General features: G+C 50.2%; 2 protein-coding genes across 3 annotated transcripts in view; both read right to left on the bottom strand.

The window, feature by feature from the left end:
* Positions 1-3,173: 3,173 nt before the first annotated feature.
* LOC135243939 (glycerophosphodiester phosphodiesterase 1-like) lies at positions 3,174-8,148 on the bottom strand. Its single transcript, XM_064316088.1, has 6 exons — positions 7,510-8,148; positions 6,377-6,552; positions 5,444-5,549; positions 4,046-4,138; positions 3,566-3,777; positions 3,174-3,436 (listed from the first exon to the last, which is right to left on the bottom strand). Exons 1-6 carry the CDS (start codon positions 7,771-7,773, stop codon positions 3,289-3,291), a joined length of 999 nt encoding a protein of 332 aa, XP_064172158.1. The 5' UTR covers positions 7,774-8,148; the 3' UTR covers positions 3,174-3,288.
* Positions 8,149-8,405: 257 nt separating this feature from the next.
* Positions 8,406-21,820, bottom strand: part of LOC135243936 (dynein axonemal assembly factor 5-like) — a 30,007-nt gene continuing 16,592 nt past the window's right edge. For both annotated transcript variants that reach the window (XM_064316086.1, XM_064316085.1), the window contains exons 10-14: positions 20,118-20,265; positions 15,326-15,476; positions 13,010-13,166; positions 12,167-12,358; positions 8,406-8,917 (exon numbers count right to left, since the gene is read on the bottom strand). In XM_064316086.1, coding sequence (XP_064172156.1) covers positions 8,778-8,917; positions 12,167-12,358; positions 13,010-13,166; positions 15,326-15,476; positions 20,118-20,265 — 788 coding nt within the window. In that variant the 3' untranslated portion in view covers positions 8,406-8,777. The remainder of the gene's footprint in view (positions 8,918-12,166; positions 12,359-13,009; positions 13,167-15,325; positions 15,477-20,117; positions 20,266-21,820) is intronic.

The raw sequence follows: 21,820 nt of genomic DNA, 5'->3' as shown, positions 1-21,820 counted from the left end.
TTTAGAATAACAAATACAGGTAAAGGTGCACAAATTCGTTGAAAGTGCATAAAGACAGATTGCCAGTGCATCAGGGATATGCCTTAGCATGGTTATTTGATAATAATTTCAAGATAAAAATCCTGCATAGTATGGCTTTAATTACATACAAAAAAATAACAAATTTCTCTCAGCCATTCCCATATTTTTGGTGGGCACTTTATTTCAGAAGTTGTCTGTCTTCCTGAAACCCGGATAAGAGGGAAAGTACAAGTGAAAGGGTTATTCGTCATTCAAATCAGGCTATGTTTTGTAAGCACAAATGCAGGCAGCCTGGTTCAGACTGGATGTAACCGATAAAATGCTGGGGCTACCACGTATGCTGATTTCCGTCCCCATTGACCTCTGAATTGATATGGTTTGCTAGCACAGCCAGTGTATATAATTTAACTACTCCGATCAAATCTCTGAGGACAGAAGGGAAGCTGCCGATGCCTTCATTTTTTTGGCATGTTGACTATGGATTCATTTTGATTTGGCTAAGTTAAAAACCTGGGAATGTTGGTAGCCAGATTTGGCACTACTGGGCGTATTAATCAGGTGAATGCCGTTCTGTTTCTCCGACATTATAAGTCGCACAGAATAAGTAGGTCAGCAGAATAAATGTAATGTAAGCAGGAAGATTTCTTTCTTTAAATGTGTTTATTTGTTATCGGATTAAAACATACCCTGTTTTATAAGACACATTCCTTTTATATGATCCTCTCAAAATAGGATATTTTGTTTTTAATACATAATTGCAGAACATAACCTTTTGGCAATGCCTCAGTATTTACAATCTTGCTTTAAAATAAGTAAATAAATAGATAAATAAATTAATAATAATAGTAATAATAATAATGTGTAGTGTGAACTGGTGTGTTCACCTTTTGAGGAAACGTTCTTCATATGCACCTTTCCTCGTGGATTTTATTCATTAATTTTTTACCAAAAAAAAGGTGTATGATCACAAATAATGATTACAATGTTCCTAACTGAACATTCTAATGCTGATGTAACAATCACTACTGGTAACTGAAAGCAGTGGGCTTCTAGAACACTGACTTTGAATTTTGAAAAATCCTTCCCAAAAAAAATCCTTACTCTTCAAAGGGATAAACCCCCAGCCCCCACCAGCAAGGCTCGGAAGTCTGGTTTTGCAGTGAGATTTATGCTGCTTCACAGACTTCAGTCATATAGGCCAGTCTGTCATTTTTCAATCAGTTGCTGCTCATAACTTCTTATGGAACCTTGTGGTGGCTATTACTGTAAGGGGGGGGGGTACTTTAAAATACATTCAAGGTGTCTGTTAAACAAAGTCAAGAGATGAAAACATTAAATATTGTTGCGTAAGTTTTGAACCCCTGACCCCCTCGCTACCGTAAGTTTCTGTCCTTACTCAAAGAATACACCGGACGGCATGTCACACGAGACTCAAACTCCGCCTGTGCAGGTAGGGGGGAACTGTGACATCGGTGATAACATATAAAGAGTAGCCTATAGCCGCTGCTGATTCCTAGACACGACGAGGATTATGAAGGCAGGACTTCTCAGCAGTTAGCAGAAGCGTCCGTACGGGTGTTAGCATTTATTACTGTTACATTTCTACAGCTCTGCTGCGGGGCTCGTCTGATTCACTGGCCTCACGGATATTTCGGCTGGTGATGGTCACATTGTCCGTTCCTTTCTCGGTGTCGTCCCACAGACTGGGCCTCGGCAGGTCTCAGGTGAAGCCCCTCCTTTGGCAGGACAGCCCGTTTAAAAAGCGTTTCAGCGTTCCGTATCGCGCTGGCGGCCCGGACCGGACTTCAGGCGGCACGGTCGGATCCTCTGCTCAGAAAGCAAACCACAACCAGTCTGTCTGACATGTGGAGATCTGCGCCTGAACCGAGACAGGTGGAGCAGAGAAAGCCCCACTACGCGCTTTCCTCCTGACGCGCGCGAGCAAGCGCAGAAACAAAACCTGCACGAGCAGCATAAAGCTTTTCTGAAAGCAAAAAAAAAACGCGGTTTCACAAAGCGCACGGGTACAGGGAGAAGCTGGCTCGTAGCCGTAAAGCACGCCGCTGTTTTCATGCTTGACTTAGCAACCCTTAGCAGTCCCTCGCCTGCTTCACAGTCAATGCTGTTCAGAGTTTTCTGAGTGGAAGAGAGAATGCCCGTGGTTCTAGTCTAGCCTGATTTTCAAATGGGAATCGATCTGTTGAAAACCTATTTGTGAAGCAGTGTTTATGCAAATTTCTTGGAAAAGCAAGAATCCCGTGATGCAAAGAACTTGCTGTCATTTATGGGTTTGCTTTCGTTTTATGACTCTGTCACCGGCTGAGGTACAGGTATCAACCCAAAATCAGGAAGGGCGACCCCTAGTGTGTTGTTTCCTACAATGTTAGTTCAATACATGGTAAAGAATGAAATCCTAGATACAAGGTATATATTTTCTATATATATATACAGATATGGTCCAAATATAATTAAATGCATTAATTACTGCCTCAGTTTGTTTTACACAAACTACAGAAAATGTTCCACAACTGATATATGATTACCTTGTATTCTTAAAAAGTCTGCATTAATTGCATACATGAAAGTGATTGAAAAAAATCATATGTATTATCTAACGTATGCAGTATATTTGACATTGTTTTCCTGATATATACTGTATATGTAGGACTTTATGTTTTAACATGTATTGCTTTTTCAGAAGTGAGAACTATATTCGTGTCTGTCTGGATAGGTTTGTGGTATGCTTAAAACCGGCCAATGGCGTCATTCCATAATATGATCTACAGTGTAGCTCAGTGTGTGTGTGTGTGTGCTGTCAGTGTGTCTGTGTGAGACAATTGGTACATGTGTGCGACTACCTTGGAGTCTATGGTTTTGTGTGGTTATGAATATGGATGCATGTGTGTTTCTCTGTTTTACATTTGTGTATCTGTCCGTCATGTGCGTGTATTTTAGATTTGTGTGGGCCACGTATGCATATGTGTGTGTGTTTCTGTGTGTGGGTGAGTGTGTGTGTGTGCGTGTGTCAGAGAGAGGTGTGTGTGTTTCTGTGTGTGCATGCATGTGTGTCAGAGAGAGGTGTGTGTGTGTGCATGTATGTCAGATGGGGAGAGAGAGAGAGAGGTGTGTGTGCGTGTGTCAGAGAGAGAGGTGTGTGTGCGTGTGTCAGAGAGAGAGGTGTGTGTGTGTGTGCATGTATGTCAGAGAGAGAGAGAGGTGTGTGTGTGTTTGTTTGTTTGTTTTTGCCCTTCCCGGGTGTGGCTGAGGTCAGTAGTGGGGATCGCAGTCCTCCCTCAGGCTGTCTGTGATGTAACTGATCTTCAGCACGTCCTGGTAGTACTGTTTCTCCACGGCTGTGTTGATGGTCCAGCCCACTACAGACACTCCCCGCTGAGACCAGTACTGAACATAGTCCCTGCAGGAGGAGGAGGGGACAGGGAGAGAGAGAGAGAGGGGTGGAGTCAGGGGGGGAGAAGAAGCTACCATCTTATTGGTGTGCCATTGCCTGAATGGCAATTTGGGGCGAGACCCCTGCTGTACCCACGGGGAGATGAAGCTCTTCTGCACCAGGAAGGCCGACGCCCCGCACAGGTTCCACAGCAGGTGGTGATGCGCCCAGTCCAGCAGCACGTCCAGCGCCTGCATCCAGTAGTGTTTCCACGGCGACTCGAACCGCGGCGTGCCGTCGCCCAGCCGACTCAGGCTCCACGGCCGGTGGGAGAGCGCCGTCACCACGGCGGGGTCCGCCTGCCGCATCTGAGCGGGGGGAGGAGGGGCAGTGAGAGGGCTGAGAAGCACACACCACATACACACACACACCGCATGTGCACACACACCGCATGCGCACACACGCACATACACACACCACATACACACACACACACACACACACCACAAGCACACGCACAAACATGCACACACACACACACAAACCACACACACACTCACTTTCTTTGCAGTAAGTCGCCAAAAAGCAAACAGTGCACACCGCATCCCCTAGTGGTCACCCCTGGCTATGGCATACCTTGTAGATCACCTTCGGTTCAAACGAGCAAACGATGCTTGTGTTGTAGAGGGTCGGGTGTTTCTTATACATCACTCTGAGGGCAGTGGCTGCCTAGAGGAGAAAGGAAACAGGGGGAAAAATATCAGTCAACAAAAAAAAGCTTAGTTTTAAAAACAGGCAACAACAAAAAAAAAGGCCCTGCTGGGTGATGTAAGTTCTTGATGCCACCAGGAGGACCATGGTCTAGAATCTTCTCCTGACTGTACCAGAACTGCCTGAGGACACAGGAGGATATACGAACAGTCTCCATTGCTGTCAATTAACCAATGCCCACTTCCTTAGTAGGAATGTAATAGCTGTTGATGATAATGAAAAAATAAGCATTTCCATAACCAGCTGAACCAGTTAATCGTAACTATAGGCAAGGTGCCCGCAGGGTAAGGCATGATGGAGGACATTTAAAATATGTTCTGCAGCAGCGGTGAGGCATGATGGGAACTGGTTTGCGGGTGGGGTGAGGTAGGGTGCGGTGGGGGGGGTGGGGGTGGGGCGGGGTAGGGTGGGGGGTAGGGTGGGGCGGGGTAGGGTGGGGCAGGGTAGGGTGGGGCGGTGGGTGGGGGGGTAGGTGGGTAGGTAGGTGGGGCGGGGTAGGGTGGGGCGGGGTAGGGTGGGGTAGGGTAGGGTGGGACGGCGACAGTTGATGTGCCGTGTGGTTTTGGTTGACTATTTCGTGCTCACCAGATTCCTGGGGTTATCTGCTTGCAGTCAATCTTTCTTTTCAGTCTTTCTCTCTGCTTTCTTTCAGGCAATCTGTCTGTTCGCTTCATCAGAGGCAGGCACACCACAAGGCTGATCCGTTTTGGGATTTCCTGCCAACTTGGGCTCCTAGTCATTTCATTTCCCCATTGGCTATTTGATCTGACTAGATTAGGTTTCAGATTAAATCAGAAACCGCAGCCACAGACTGTAGCACAGGCCTGGTGAAAACACTTGACCGCAGTCTCATATAGTAGCCAAAATGTATGACACTGGTATGCCACAGACACTATTTCTTATTCGTACAGTGATGCTCAGCTGGATGTAGCATCAGCCGGGGAAGGGACGGTTTCAGTTGGCTGAGATGACAGTGGCTCACTGTGCAACAGCGACCCCTGCTGGTCTGTCAAACACATGCGATTTGATCTGCTGCGCTACGCGAGGAGCCCCTTCCTTTGACTTGTCTGTGCGTGAGCCTGATTGTGAAATGCGGTGAGGTAAGCATGACATGTACTTGTCTACGCTCTCTAAAATACTGGAGGTTATAGCAGTGAACACTCGTTTATATACAATTTCACATTCCAAATTGGGGGGGGAGCATTTAAAAATGTTTATGTCTAAATAAATGTCAGGTTTGAATGTTTCTGACAGAGCATTTACCTCATCTGGATGACCTTTGACATCAAAGAAGATGGTCAGATGGTGTTTGATGCACTCTTCCACAGCCTCCTGCAGAGTAGGAACCTTCTGTCCCGGAAACTTGTCCCTGGGGGAGCATAGTAAGTGTAGAACACACACATTACAGTGATTGCCTTTGTGATGCTAATGCTATCTTTGGCCACATATCCCGCTGATATACTGTTTTTATTTTTAGTCCACAGTAATTCCACAGAGAACGACAGAAAATAAGACAGGCATTAATAGAGATTCTATGATGTGTAAAAGCTTTTTAAAGAATATTTTTGTTGTAGGAATAGTCTTGCATTTTCTGTCATCTGAAAGGTGGACATGCACATTCCTTTTCCCACACCGTTCTTCACTGGGCTTTTCACATATCACCAGTTATTGATACATTGAAGCTAAGCTTTACTTAAACATTCCCCATACCCACCTATGTCACCTGTCAACCACATTGACCATTTCCTTGCTCAGCTTACCAATGAACTTGTATCCATGTCTCTGTTCTTCTGCCTACACAGCTCATCTGAACCTGTGTCTGTGCTCCTTCACCTGTGTCAGTGTCTGTAACCGTTTATTCACCTGTCTCAACCCCTCCCACCACTGTCACTAGTCTCAGTCCCTTGGTTCTCGATACCCTGATCTCTATAACCTGTCTCAGTGTTCTATAACCTGTCTTACTGCCACAGTGTTCTATAACCTGTCTCACTGTCTCAGTGTTCTATAACCTGTCTCACTGTCTCAGTGTTCTATAACCTGTCCCACTGTCTCAGTGTTCTATAACCTGTCTCACTGTCTCAGTGTTCTATAACATGTCCCACTGTCTCAGTGCTCTATAACCTATAACAGTGCTCTATAATCTATAACCTGTCTCACTGTCTCAGTGTTCTATAACCTGTATCACAAGCTGCTTACCTGAGCCTGTGCTTAGCAGAGGCGTCCAGCTTCCTGAGCTCAACGAAGCGCAGTTTCCCCACCGGTCCTGACCCATTGGTGGTGCGGTCCACGGTCTCATCGTGCATCAGGACCGGAATCCCGTCTGCTGTGAACTCCAGGTCCAGCTCCACACCCGTCGCCCCGTTCCTGCTGGCCTGGGACAGGAGGGGGGTGCAGGCAGAGAAGGTAAGGAAGGGAAAATGTGAGCACAGGGAAAGGTGATGGAAAGTAGAAAGAGTGTGAGCTGTGAATGGATGAATACCAGCAAACATGGAAGCTGTAAAGGCACTCAAAATCCAATCAGAAAAACAAGTAGATTATATTCGGGTCAGAGTCAGGGGTTGTGCAGAAAACACAGGAGAACATTAGAATATCTGTATATCCGTTCCAAAGCAACAGCAGAGTTGTACATGCTGTATCCTGGTGCTCTTAACTGGGAACCAAAATCCACTTGCTCCCAAAAACAAATGTACTCTGTCCTCTGAATTATCATGATAAAAATGTTTTATTTACACACACACGAGCATATAATTCTACAGTAGTCCGGCCAAAATTAGACCCCACATTCATATTTCCTCATTCAAAGAAAAAAACCCAAGTAGGTCACGCTGATCTAAGACATTTTAACGTCGCACCGAACATTTATTATGAAACACTTTATGCAGTGACTCACGGCTAGAGCATCTACGAAGCATCCGTCGGCACTGGCAGCAACCTGAGCTGCTTATCGGCTTGTATAAAGTGAACACAATCACGTTAACTGCACTACGTAACAGTCCGCACACCTTGTGCCAAACGTCAGTGCAGATATTTGTATAGAGTGAATTATGATTTCCCTCGGCGCTCATGGCCACGTTTTTAATCGACATTAGTACGAAGCCGAAATGTGTCTTCTCCCACGGAGCTGGGCTATTTAAAGGCAGAGCAGTTGCATCACTGTTGAAGCAACGGTGAGGACGAAGGCTGTAGTATCGAAGTTGCTATCACCGATAGTGTTCATGGTTTCATGACATTAACCATGGTGCATTTTAAGTTCCCTTAAAATTGGCAATGAATGTCACCCTTTAATAATAACGTCTGTTTCGCTGGTAGAAATTATGTCCTTGTCTCACCTCCTGAATCGCTGCCAGGGTGTTTTCCGGAGCGTCGTGTCCCCCACCCCTGTGTGCGATCACGGAGATCCCATCATTTGCGCCTACACTGGGGCGAAAAACCTGCCTTGTTCGGCTATGCGGAACCTGTGGGTATCTAAACATCACCAGAAACACGTAGAGGGCAGCCGTGAAGACCGAGGAACAGACGGCGCTCCTGGTTCCGAGCAGAACTAGCAGAAACACCGCCGAGAAGCAAGCCTGCCCGTCCCCGATTTGCAGCATCCTTGGTGCGGTACACACAGTAGCTATCTTGGCTAAAGCGTCACTTCCACAGCTGTTCACGACGTATTGTGGACTGCCTCGCTATTCACTGGAGCTCAAATTTCATCGTCGTCTCGTCCGCTTGTCAAACCGTAGAGTGGACAATCAGCCGGTGGCGCTGTGCGTAGCCTACCTACGAGAGGTGCGGAGAACGACTTCGGTATAACGTGAAAGCTTCATTCACGTAGCATCCTACGGAAATACTAGCGGAAGTGTCCCCAAACACACACAACTTGCTATCATTTTAAAAGAGGACAGCGATCCGCATTACTCAGGAAATGTCCCGGTTCTGACAGCTAGTCCCCGGATTTTGATTTGCTTCGTTGATTCGCCACTGTCACGTGACTACGGCTCTGTACCGTTCTACTGTAAGCTACTAAGATGAAATGTGCATTTCTCTGGAGCACATTCCGGAATTGTAACGATAAATAAATTAATTAAATAAACAGCCTTATCCCAAATCCCTTTCGATAGTTTATTAAACCAGCCTGTGTTTTAGTTTGTTTTCTGTTGTCCGGTTTTTCTTCTAGGCCTAACACTTTTGCCTGCTGTAGCCTACCACACTCAGACAATGAAACTTTAGAATCACAAGGCACAATTAACCAACCCCATTTATTCGTAAACAAGTATACAAAGGCTGGTGCACATTGTCAATATTTTAAGGCACCGGTTCCGAAGGTTAAATACCAAGTCAGCATAGGAAAATATGCACCAATTTCTAACTATACAAAACGATTTTTGAAAGTGTACCAGCAAAACGGAAGTCACTCATGGAAGCGTATGTGTGAACAGTTTGAAACTGAGGCTTCGATGTTATTATTCAAAGGATTACTGACAAGCAACGCTACTGAATGCATTTTTCACAGCTGCGCTTTCATCCCCATATATTGCTGACAGCTTTTGTTTTCAGCGCCGTGTCGCCGCATGGATCCGTGCGCGCGGCTGTACGGATTTCTGCAGAGCCATCAGGCGGAATCCCGGGGGAGGGACTTGAGGTGATGCAGCAGCTGGTCGCAGTGGAACGGACTGCGCTGTTTGTCCCTCGCGGCCTCCACTTCCTGCCGGAGGAGCTCAGGGTCCACGGAGCTTCCGGCCTTCAGGACGTCTGTGAACAGCGAGAGAGAGTCCTGGTGAGCACTTGCCGCAAACGCAATGCATCACACTGTATTACAACCACGCACATACCAGTCATACGCGACAAAGCGATGGAGAACGGGAAACAGTCGATTTAAATCCTGGATTTTAACAGCAGATGGCGCCACTTCCCTTATTTTGTTCACAGTCTTGGGGAGACAGGTTCAGAGAGAGGTGAATATGGTCAATGCTGGGGGGGTGAATACAATTTCAGACTTGAACAAGGTGGGAGCCTTTCCTTGCATCCTTGCAACGTATGGTGGTTCTTTAACCTGAACTTATGAAACCCCATTGAAGTAACTATCCTTAAGGGAGTCTGTCCCTAAGACTCTTTCAGGTAACGAACTGTACGGAGAAAACTGGAAAAAAAGCAGGAGATGTTTTCACCATGCCTGGGCTCACAATTAAATCTGCAATTCCCAGACTGGCCATCAGGTGGAGCTGCTGAACTGTAACAGTCAAGGTCCGGCGCCTTCTGTTGTGTCTTACAGAACCTGGGTTAGCGATATTCTCACTCTCAGCTCTGAGGGGGGGGGGGGGGGATGGGACCGCACTGCACAGACACGGCCTTGAAGTGGCGGCACGCCTCTCCGCTGAAGCGGCTCCATTATTGCGCGCTTCATCTGATACTTTGAGGAACTGCCTTTGTTCTTGTTCTCCCTTTATTTCTGTGCCAGGAAAGGGAATGTTATTGGTTGTGTGTTAAAGGTGTCGGGAGAGGAGAGGGCAAGACGAGGGAGAACAATGAGCACTTGTGCTGAGGGAGAGCGGCACTCTGACACAATGGCTGTGTTGTGAGATGGGGAGAAAAGGTGTAAGACGCCGCAAAGGCTCGCGGCGGTACTTCACGGATTTGGGGAGGGGTCACACTGTCAGGAAATCACCAGACATCCAGCACTTCAGATATGCTTTTGAAATCTAATAAGCATGTAAGAATAGGTTAAAGCATAAAGACAGGAGGAGCGGGAGAGAGGAGGCTTTGAACGTCCCGAACACAGAACAATGAGTTCTGTCCAAAGCTGTGGGAAGTGCACTGTGTACAGTGAGTACAGCTACCCGCCTGCACCCAGTGAGCTCATTACAGCTAGGCTGGAGCGCGCAGCCACACACACACACACACACACACACACACTACAGTGAGTACAGCTACCCGCCTGAACACAGTGAGCTCATTACAGCTAGGCTGGAGCGCGCAGCCACACACACACACACTACAGTGAGTACAGCTACCCGCCTGAACCCAGTGAGCTCATTACAGCTAGGCTGGAGCGCGCAGCCACACACACACACACACACTACAGTGAGTACAGCTACCCGCCCGAACCCAGTGAGCTCATTACAGCTAGGCTGGAGCGCGCAGCCACACACACACACTACAGTGAGTACAGCTACCCGCCTGCACCCAGTGAGCTCATTACAGCTAGGCTGGAGAGCGCAGCCACACACACACACACACACTACAGTGAGTACCAGCTACCCGCCTGAACCCTGTGAGCTCATTACAGCTAGGCTGGAGAGCGCAGCCACACACACTCACATACTCATACATACAAACACACACACACGCGCGCGCGCACACACACACACTCACGCGCGCACACACACACACTCACTACAGTGAGTACAGCTCCCCGCCCGAACCCAGTGAGCTCATTACAGCTAGGCTGGAGCGCGCAGCCACACACACACACACTACAGTGAGTACAGCTACCCGCCTGAACACAGTGAGCTCATTACAGCTAGGCTGGAGCGCGCAGCCACACACACACACACACACTACAGTGAGTACCAGCTACCCGCCTGAACACAGTGAGCTCATTACAGCTAGACTGGAGCGCGCAGCCACACACACACACTCACGCACACACGCGCATGCACGCACACATGCTCATACGCACAAACACACACTCACGCACGCACGCACGCACACATGCTCATACATACAAACACACACACACGCACACACACACACACACACACACGCACGCACATCCATACAAACACACATGCACACGCACATACATACAAACACACACACACACACATGCACGCACACACACACCACACACACTCCCTCTCTCACTCAAAGCACACCTGGACGTGCGCTCACGCTGACACGCGCACACTCACTCGGTGACTCACTGGCACACGGTCACCCGCCAGTGCAGACGCAGCGCCGGCGGAGAACTCTCCGGATCAAAGCGCGATTACCGCTCGTCACGTCTCCGCCCGCGGGGGGCGCCGCAGTAAAGGCTGCAGATGCTGCAACCTGCAGCTGCAGCTGCAGCCGGGGAAGGCCATTATCTCTGGAGCCCTTTCAAAGCCACGTCTCCCCCCCCTCCCCCCCCTCCCTCGGTGGGTGTGGAATCCGCGGTATGGTAACTATGGCAGCGTCTGCCAAGGCCTGGAGGGGAGGGGGGGGAGAGATATGAGCTCCTGAGGTCTGGATAAGCCATCGAGGCTCAGAGACAACACACATCAGGAGAGATGGGACTGTACTGAGAGAGCTCCACGACCCCTACACCCCCCCCCCACGGAAACCGTCCCGAGTTTCCACCACAGAGGCTCGGGACAGGAGGGCGCTTCATCCAAAAACGATGAAGCTTAAAGAGGTGGGCGGGGGGAGAAGTGGAGGAGGGAGAGAAAGATTAAAGGGGGGACCATCTGTGGAGAGATGAGGAAGGAGCACGCGTCTCCCCAGAGAGACTCTGCAGAGCCACGCAGCCGCCTGGGGCGGGGCCAAGACGGGCGGGGCGGGGCGGGGCACTGACCCAGCAGACGCTTCTCAAAGCTCAGGGGCGTGGGAGCCGCTCAGAGCGCCCGCGCCACAGCCCCGTTGCCGCCCCCTTATGATGGACGGGTAAGGGCAGGACGCCTGCTGTTTAAGTAACGCAGGGGGCTCCCGAAAAACACACGCCGCCCTGTCACTCTCAGGGCAGGGGTCACGGGTCGGGCCCCGTCTCCCTCCCGCTTCTAACACACTCCCCCTGTGATGTCACTGTTATCACCATCGCCATCAACATCGTCTTCCTACAATAACATGACCTCAGTGCTGTAATCTGTCTCATCAGCGGTCTGTGTGTCCGTGTGTCTGTGCGTCCGTGTCCGTGTGTCTGTGTGTCTGTGCATCCGTGTGTCTGTGCGTCCGTGCGTCTGTGTGTCTGTGCGTCCGTGTGTGTTTGTCCGTCCGTGTGTCCGTGCGTCCGTGCGTCGGGCTCACCCAGCACGTGGTCCTGCACGCTCCTCTCGGGGTCGTCCATGTGCAGCAGGAGCTGCTGGAACAGGAAGTGCAGGTGTGGGCGGCAGGTCTGCCGGTCGTAGCTCTCCCCCAGACTGGAGAGCCAGCAGCCCAGAGCACTGACAGCCACAGAGCGCACCTCCTGAGAGCTGTCATCTACACGCTTCAGCAGCTCTGTGTGCACACGCATGTATGCATAAATATATACATACACACGTACACACATACACACATATATATACAGATACATACACACACACACACACACATATATATATATATATACAGATATATACACACACACACACACACATATACATAAATATATACATACACACAAATATATATATATATATACACACATATACAGATATACACACACACACACATATATACATAAATATATACATACACACACATATATACATAAATATATACATACACACGTACACACACACATATATATACAGATATATACACACATATATACATAAATATATACATACACAAGTACACACACACATATATATACAGATATATACACACACACATATATACATAAATATATACATACACACGTACACACACACACACATATATATATACAGATATATACACACACACACATATATACATACACAAATATATACACACATGCACACACACACACACACAAATATATACACGCACATGCACGTGCAGTGTGTGAGGCGTATAGAGTGCAGTGTGTGGGCGCAGTGTGTGAGGTGTACAGAGTGCAGTGTGTGGTGTATAGAGTGCAGTGTGTGAGTGCTGTGTGTGGGGCGCAGCAGTGTTTGGGGGTACCGGGGTAGATGGTGTTGAGGCAGTCGGGGTGCAGCTCGGGGCCGATGAGCCGCAGCAGGCAGAGCAGCGAGCGGCAGGCCAGCAGCCGGGACGTCTGGGAGTCCTCATCCAGACCTGCCAGCACCCGAGGGGTTAACTCAGCCTGCACGCCCAGCAGCTGGAGAACAGGAGGGAGAGAGGGTGAGTCTGACACGCACGCACACACACGTGCTTACACACACACACACTTATACACATACTTACACACACAGACACACACACGTACTTACACACATACATACACGTGCGCACACACACACATACATACACACACACACACATGTACATACACGCGCACACGCATACACACATATATATACACATATATATACACGTATGTACACGTATGTACATACATAGACACACACGCACGCACACACAATGATCCATAAACACAGAAAACCCTCAGACATTCAACCATCCACAAGACAATGAGAGAACAAGACAGGAGCCGTGACACTGGAAAGTCGATTATATCACACAAGGGTTTTATAAAAACACAAGATCAGGGACAGTGGCCTCAGTTCACTTACCAATGGATAAAACAAGAGTCTGCAGCTCACGTGGACAGAAGTGTGTGTGTGAGAAAGTCTGAGGCCACAGCACAGTACTAACTGAATATTCAAAAGCTTCAAGAAATTGTTGTCTGTCTCTCTTTTTGGTAACAATAATGACACAAAAACTACAAACAAAAGTCTGTGTTTGTTGAGAGGGAGCTGATGCACCTGTTCAGATAGAGGTGACATGGAGATAGTCATCACAAAGGTGGAGGTAGGGTGGAGGTAACGTGACTGCAGGTGGCGGTCATATGACAGTGGATGGAGGTCATGTGACTGCAGGTGGAGGTCATATGACTGTGGGTGGAGGCCATGTGACTGCAGGTCTAGGTAACCTGACTCTGGGTGCAGGTCATGTGACTGTGGGTGGAGGTAACCTGACTGCGAGTGGAGAACCTGACTGCGGGTGGAGGTCATGTGACTGCAAGAGGAGGTCATGTGACTGTGGGTGGAGGTAACCTGACTGTGGGTGGAGGTAACGTGACTGCGGGTGGAGGTCATGTGACTGCAGGTGGAGGTCATGTGACTGCAGGTGGAGGTAACGTCCTTCAGGTGGGCAGAAGCCCAGCTGTGAGGCGAACTGCAGCCCAATCTCAGGCAGATATCAGCGCTCTCCCGCCCACGCAGCAGCACTCGGGCGGAGCGCTTCAGGAGCTCTATCTGCCCCTAATGCCTGGCGCTTCGGCTGTGGAATCACCCGGCGGGGCTTTGTAAAGAGCTTCCTCGTTCAGACCAGCGCTCACAGCGCTATCGCCCATCTTATCGCCGGCTGAACCAGCGAGACGCAAACAGAAACTCTGTAGCGTTACATCAGCGCAGATCTGATCTCCGCTCCGTCTGCGCACAGCGCCCTTTCCACAGGGAGGAGCGGGCACAGGAGGCGCAAGGTGGAGAGGAGGCGCACGGCGGCAAGGAGCCCTTGGGTTTGCCTGGCGGGCGCGAGAGGGCGACCGGATCGCAGACGTTTTGTCCGTTCGCTTGCGTTCCCACAGAAGGACAAACGGGCCTGAGGTGAAGTGACTCTTTTTTTTTGTCAGCGGCTGAAGCAGAGGCTTTGCATGGGGCCGAACGAGAGGGCGGGGGGGGCGGGGGGGGTCAGGGCCTGGTTAAGCGATGGCTGTGGCCCACAATGACAGCGCAGAACAGAAGCGGTACTGTCCCAGCACCCCCAATTGCCCCTCCACCCCCACACACCTGCTGCCCCACGAGAGCTAACAGAGAGGGAGGGAGGGGGAGAGATGGGGGAGAGAGAGGACAGGGACGTACAGTACAGGAGCTGCTGAAGTGGAATGGTCTCAGAGTTAAATCCATAAAGCTTGTTTTGGAAAGGGGAGGACAGACACTAGAAATGAAGTCTCCAGATGGACAGATGACCCCGCAGTCAGTCCACTGACTCACATGCAGGTGTTTGCTCTGTGTGCACGTGCTGTGCTCATGCGTGAGTGTGTGGTGTGTGTCGCGTGTGTGCAGACGTGGCTATCTGTGTTTTAGATTAGAGAGTGAGGAGGAGTGTGTGTGTGTGTGCTTGGGAGAGTGTACTTACGTATGTGTGAAAGTTTGTGTATGTGTGTCAGAATGGATGTGTGTGAGTGTGTGCGTGCGTGCGTGCGTGTATGTGTGTGTGTGTGTGTGTATGTGTATGTCTCTGTGTGCGTGTGTGTGTGTCTGTGTGTGTGTGTGTGTATGTGTGTGTGTGTCTGTGCATGTTTGTATGTGTTACCTGTGGAGGAGCGATGGCGCCGCCCTGCAGGAGGGCGAACAGGCAGGTGAGGGCGGCGGTGCGGATGGCGGCGGCGGTGCGGCCCGCGTGCCACTCCAGGTTGGGCAGCAGCAGCTCCTTCAGAAACGCCTCCAGGTGATCGCTGAACTTCCTGCGTGAGGACAGGACAGGGACACGGGACACTTCCTGTTCACTTACCAGCGTAAGGTACACACGTTCTTCTCAAAGACGTGTCTTAACAAGGACGTGCGTTTCGTTTGTAATTCGACATGCTCTCGGCACAAGGGGATCAGAACGGAATTAACACACGACGGGTCTCAGGGGATCATACTTCAAACGCTCGCGCCTTTAATTCCTGACGGCAAGGCGCTGTAAGACAGACACAGTATCCAGCCCCAAAACCTCATATGAGAGCTCAGGGTCCCCTCAACTAGTCCCGGCTTGGGGAAAGCAAATCGTGTAACGCTATAGGTACTGAGAGAGGGAGGGAGAGGAGGGAGGAGGAACATCTGGGTGTCCTTCAGTTCCCTTCACTCTGTCCTCCAGCCTTTCATCCATTCATGCACACACACACAATATAGTAATATCAAAAGCAGTGATGATGATGAAAAAAAATGATGGAAAGAGAATCTGCTCTGTGAATGAAATTCACACACTCACTTGAAAGTTTTTTTTTCCCCCCTACTTTACTATTTGGCCAGACAGTAAGAGCATTAAATTTCTCCACGTGCACTGTAATATGCAGATATGCTTCCGCCACTAGGGGGCGCTTGTCCCCCATTAATCCTGCATACAGCCTGTGGAAAAAAGCCTCAGTCCTTGGTCTCTGTTATGCTGATTTAAATGGCCCAGAATGACATAAATACTGTCAGACCTGGAAAAGTCTATTTCCATCACCTTAAGGCACTCCTCACACAAGACACACAGAAACACACACACATACACACACCGCTACACAAAAACACATACAAATACACACCCACAAATATACAGCACACGCGCACACACATCTACACACAAACACACCTACAAGCACATACATACTCATTTACACACACACACACACACACGCACTCCTGTGCTCATCCCTTAGCCCCTTGCCCCAGCGCTCTGGGGAAGATGAGAGCAGAGACCTGGCAGTTCAGGTATCGCCTTACCGCCACTTCCAAGCGCTCCGCTTGTCCGACAGCTCATTGTGCAATTACAGAGCTGTCGCACCACCCAGGCGCTCCCTGCTCTGAGCCAGCACCTCTCGCCCCCCCTCATTCATCTGCGCCCACTTTCTCTCCCCATCTGGCACGATGGAGGGATCCTCTCCTATTTACCTTTCATCTAGTCCCTTAAAAGCACCACATGAAACAGACGAGCCGCGTTTAAGAACAAACACCTTCTTCTTCTTCTGCTCGTTCTCCAGAGGTGTTATTACAGCACATCATTCAGGCTCCGGAGTGCAGAATTACGACTTTGCCATCATCATCATCCTCATCATCATCATTGCCATCACCATCAATCATCATCGCCTAGGATACGGTGAAGTTGTTTTTTTGGGCTGAAGTGTGCCCTTTGTCTCCCGACAGTTCCCCGCTGGGTTTTGGGAACCTCCGCTGTCACATGACGGCTGCTTCTACACCTAGCGATTCTCGGCAGGGGCGGGGCGGGGCGGGGCCCGGTGGGTTATCCGCTTAGACGAGACGTGCAAATTAAAGCAGAACTTGTGCTCCAAGATTAAAGCTCGCAGATTTATGGCAGGGGTTCCCAAACACTTTCCATTAAACCGACCCCTAAAATGCCCCCATTATCCAAAAGCCATTCCAATGTTGCAGCTTATTGGCTATTCACACATGGTAGTGATATCATTCTGACAAGGGACTGTGCAAGACATGCTGCTATTCTGTACAATATTGCCAACCAGCCTTGTGTGGAAGACTTCCTTATCCAGACCAACTAACAGATGCTTACATTTTTACATACTGTCTACTTACACAACTTCTCTATACACACTGAGCAATTGAGGTTGAGTACGTTTGCTCAGGGGTACAGCAGCAGTACCCAACTTGGGATTTGAACCTGCAACCTCTGAGTTTCGATCCCAGTTCAATCCCATATTCAATCGCTTATATAAGGATAGTCTGTGGGCACGGTCTCTAGCTCCAATATCATAGTTCTCACTACTAAGTGCTTCCCGTCAAATGAAAAATTTATGGAAATTGCTTCCTCAAACTGCTTAATTGACTGAGGATGAATCGTGGCCCCGGGTGTTTAAACTTGAGGATGAATCACGGCCCCGGGTGTTTAAACTTGAGGATGAATCACGGCCCGGGTGTTTAAACTTGAGGATGAATCGCGGCCCGGGAGTTTAAACTTGAGGATGAATCGCGGCCCGGGTGTTTAAACTTGAGGATGAATCGCGGCCCGGGAGTTTAAACTTGAGGATGAATCGCGGCCCGGGTGTTTAAACTTGAAGGTGAATCATGGCCCCGGGAGTTTAAACTTGAAGATGAATCACGGCTCCGGGTGTTTAAACTTGAGGGTGAATCACGGCCCGGGAGTTTAAACTTGAGGATGAATCGCGGCCCGGGTGTTTAAACATGAGGATGAATCGCGGCCCGGGAGTTTAAACTTGAGGATGAATCGCGGCCCGGGAGTTTAAACTTGAGGATGAATCGCGGCCCGGGTGTTTAAACTTGAAGGTGAATCATGGCCCCGGGAGTTTAAACTTGAAGATGAATCACGGCTCCGGGTGTTTAAACTTGAGGATGAATCGCGGCTCCGGGTGTTTAAACTTGAGGGTGAATCACGGCCCGGGAGTTTAAACTTGAGGATGAATCGCGGCCCGGGAGTTTAAACTTGAGGATGAATCGCGGCCCGGGAGTTTAAACTTGAGGATGAATCGCGGCTCTGGGTGTTTAAACTTGAGGGTGAATCATGGTCTCGGGTGTTTAAACTTGAGGATGAATCGCGGCTCCGGGTGTTTAAACTTGAGGATGAATCACGGCCCCGGGTGTTTAAACTTGAGGATGAATCACGGCCCGGGTGTTTAAACTTGAGGATGAATCGCGGCCCGGGAGTTTAAACTTGAGGATGAATCGCGGCCAGGGAGTTTAAACTTGAGGATGAATCACGGCCCGGGTGTTTAAACTTGAGGATGAATCATGGCTCCGGGTGTTTAAACTTGAGGGTGAATCATGGCTCCGGGAGTTTAAACTTGAGGATGAATCACGGCCCGGGGGTTTAAACTTGAGGATGAATCACGGCCCGGGTGTTAAACTTGCGGTCATGTAAAAGGGTCAGAGGAGGCAGGAGAACTCCAGCAAGGCCCAGTCAGCCCCACGGGGCGGTCGGGCGATGAGCAGTCCGACCCGGCACTGACCGCAGAAACCGCAGAACACGCCCCTCGGGCTTAACCCCGGGAACCTCACACCCCCACCCTCACACCCCTCACACCCCCGCGGCTTAACCCCGGGAACCCCACACCCCCACCCTCACACCCCCGGGGCTTAACCCAGGGAACCCCTCCCCACACCCCCACCCCCCACCCCAAACCAACCGCACGCAGCTGAGATGAGGCAGATGAGAGAGCGGCGCAGGAATCCGGTGGCCAGGAGTCCTCCCCACCCGCCCTCCTCTCATCTGCTGCGGTCGGATGACATCATTCTGCTCCATTCTGGAGGGGGGGGGTGTGTGCTGCGGTCGGGCCTTACAGCATAACTAACATGCTGATGATGGATTCCTTAGCTCCCCCACCCCCCCCCCACCCCCCCACCCGGCCCAACCATGATGGTAAATCCCAACAAACCATGATTCATTTGGAAAGAGGGCGCAATCCAACTCGGATCAAGTTGGATCAAAACCCCTGAATCCGGAACGTGCCACACACTCGCCAACCCCCCGCCATCTCTCTCTTCCTCTCCCTCTCTCTCTAGTTCTGCCTCTCCCCCCTCGCTGTCGTTTGGTGGCTTGTATTTTATTTTCTAAAGGGCACGGGACAGTCTTTACGTATCTGTTCACTTTGTATTAAGAAGCGGAAAGCAGAGGAATACAGACAGAGAGCCAGGGAGCAAAGTGCAGAGAGCACCACAGCAGAGTCCAAACCCCCAGCCACGGTGGGGGGAGCGTGTGTGTTGGGAGGGGATGGGCGGTGGCATTTGTACATGGGTTAAGCGTGGGGCACCCCCTATGGACTGTGCTAATGGTCTCCCCCGGTTGTGCTGTATGTTCTGTTCTTCGGGAGTGAGAGTTGATATTGCCCACTGGTTTTGCCCAGGAAGAGTGTGCGGGATTGACCCCATACCCACCCCCACCCCCCCCTCCCCCCCACCCAAGCGCTCAGGGTTGAGCAGGGGGAAAACCACACGTCCAGGGAGTCTCCTGCAAGGCAGCTTTGTGCTTATTTTTGGCAAATGGGGGGGGCACTGGGAAAACTATTAATCACGTTAATAATGGAGTCCAAAGCTAAAGAGATGTACAGCTGCCCCAGCGATTCTGAGACAGGAAAATAAACGCAAGAAATTAGGCCAAGGCCACACCCTTCCCTAACGAGCATGCGGAAAGCAATATCAGCCAGAACACAAATCCAGCTGCTGCCAAGCGGGTGGGTGGGTGAGTATGAGAGTGTGTGAGCGTGTATGTGGGTGTGTGCGCACAGTGTGTGTGGTTGTGCGTGCGTGTGTGTGTGTATGTGTTTGTGTGTGTATGTGTGTATGTGTATGTGTGCGCAGTGTGGTTGTGTGTGTGTGTGTGTGTGTATGTGTGCGTACAGTGTGGTTGTGTGTGTGTACGCGTGCGCTCCTACCCTTGCGAGTCCAGGGTATTGGGGGCGTTGAGCAGCAGTTTGGACAGCAGGGTGAAGAGCTGCAGTCTCATCTCAGGGTCTCGACTCGGCTGCACAGAGTCCTGCAGCAGGGGCATGAGCAGCGGGAGGAACTCCCCTACAACTGGCCCTGAAAGGTATGCACACACATACACACCCACACACACCACACACACGCAAACCAAACACACACATACATGATGGAATGAGAACAGGCTGTTCATGCATCACATTTGTTCCTGAAGGATTCCACAGGTCCCAACTAAACTACAAACCAAACCCGATAAAGCTGTCCATACATGTACAACATTATTGAAGGATTCCACAGGTCCTGATACAGACCACATACAACTTTTCCATGCGTGCATAATTCATTTTATTACATTTGGAGGAAGGACTTTCCAGGGCCAGTGAAATACCAATATAACCGCTGCACGTCAGAAATACAATGGGAAGCAGTGGATCACCAGGATGATCAACCTGGAAGCCATGAAACTGAGAGGAGGGGGCCCCGTGATTCACACAGTAGCCATTACTGTAGCTACCATTACTGGAAGTCACAGGAGGGAATTATGGGAAGATCAGAGGAGGACAGAGAGGAAATCCTCAGATGCTGAGGTCTGCACACCGTCAGGGAGAAGGAGCAACAGAGGACCAGCATCATCAAGCAGGAATGTGCTGATCTAAACACACACACACACTCAAACACACTCAAACACACACGCACACACACACAGACACACAGATGCATGGACATACACAGACATGCACTCATATGCACATACACAAACAGAGCCTTAAGCACACACACACACACACACACACGAACAAAGAAGAGATGCCAGAATGCAAGTCTCCAGGAAATGCAGACATACTGCCGATTACTAGGCATGTGTGTGTGCGCGTGAGAGAAAATGAGAATGTGTGTGTTTTATTTTCCACAGGAACAGAAGGTGCCAGAAGGATTCCCAGACGTGCAGACCCAGAGAGCAGAGCCCGGCCTGAACGAGGGAGGAGATAAGGGCGAGGAGGAGAGAGAGAGAGAGAGGGTGAGTGAGAAAGGGAGGTCAGGGCTCCAGACAGACGCTCTCACGCTCCTCTCAGACCAGACACCGAGAAAAGAAAAAAAAAAAAAAACTCCCAGCATGCCGCGCTGCCTCAGCGACCACGGTGGCGAGGGGTTAAACCCAGGACTTCACTTAAAGAAAGGAAGAAAGAAGGGCAAGAATGAAAGAAAGAAAGGCTCTAAAGTGCCCTGGGTGCAGAGGAGGTCAAGACCAGGCCGCTTTGGGCCGGCTCTGCCTCTCCGGCCGCGTTTGAAGATTGACCCCCCCCCCCCGCCCCCCCGCCCCGCCCCGGGCGCTATCGGTGGGCTTCACAGCGGGCCGGGCCAGCCCCAGGCTCGGGGCTTAAGGGGACATACTTGGGCTCCTTAATGCCTTCCATTCAATTAGCCGCAGGAAGAGAGGGGGCGGAGAAGCTCGGGGGATGAGCGGGGTGCGGAGGTGCGGAGGTGCGGATGGGAGAGGATTACTGTGATTCTGAGAAGTTAAGTGACGTCTCGGCACCAAAGTCAGCATTTAAGACCCCCCACCCCCCTCCCCAAACAGCACCACAGACCCCCTTCAACACCACAGCCTGGGGGGTTAAGGGGGAAGACTGAGGGCCAGGTTCACCTCAATATG

This window comes from Anguilla rostrata, chromosome 17 (genome assembly GCF_018555375.3).
Source record: "Anguilla rostrata isolate EN2019 chromosome 17, ASM1855537v3, whole genome shotgun sequence".
Taxonomy (NCBI): Eukaryota; Metazoa; Chordata; class Actinopteri; order Anguilliformes; family Anguillidae; genus Anguilla; species Anguilla rostrata.
The sequence above is the reverse complement of the archived record's forward strand: the minus strand, read 5'-3'. Positions and strand labels throughout refer to the sequence as shown.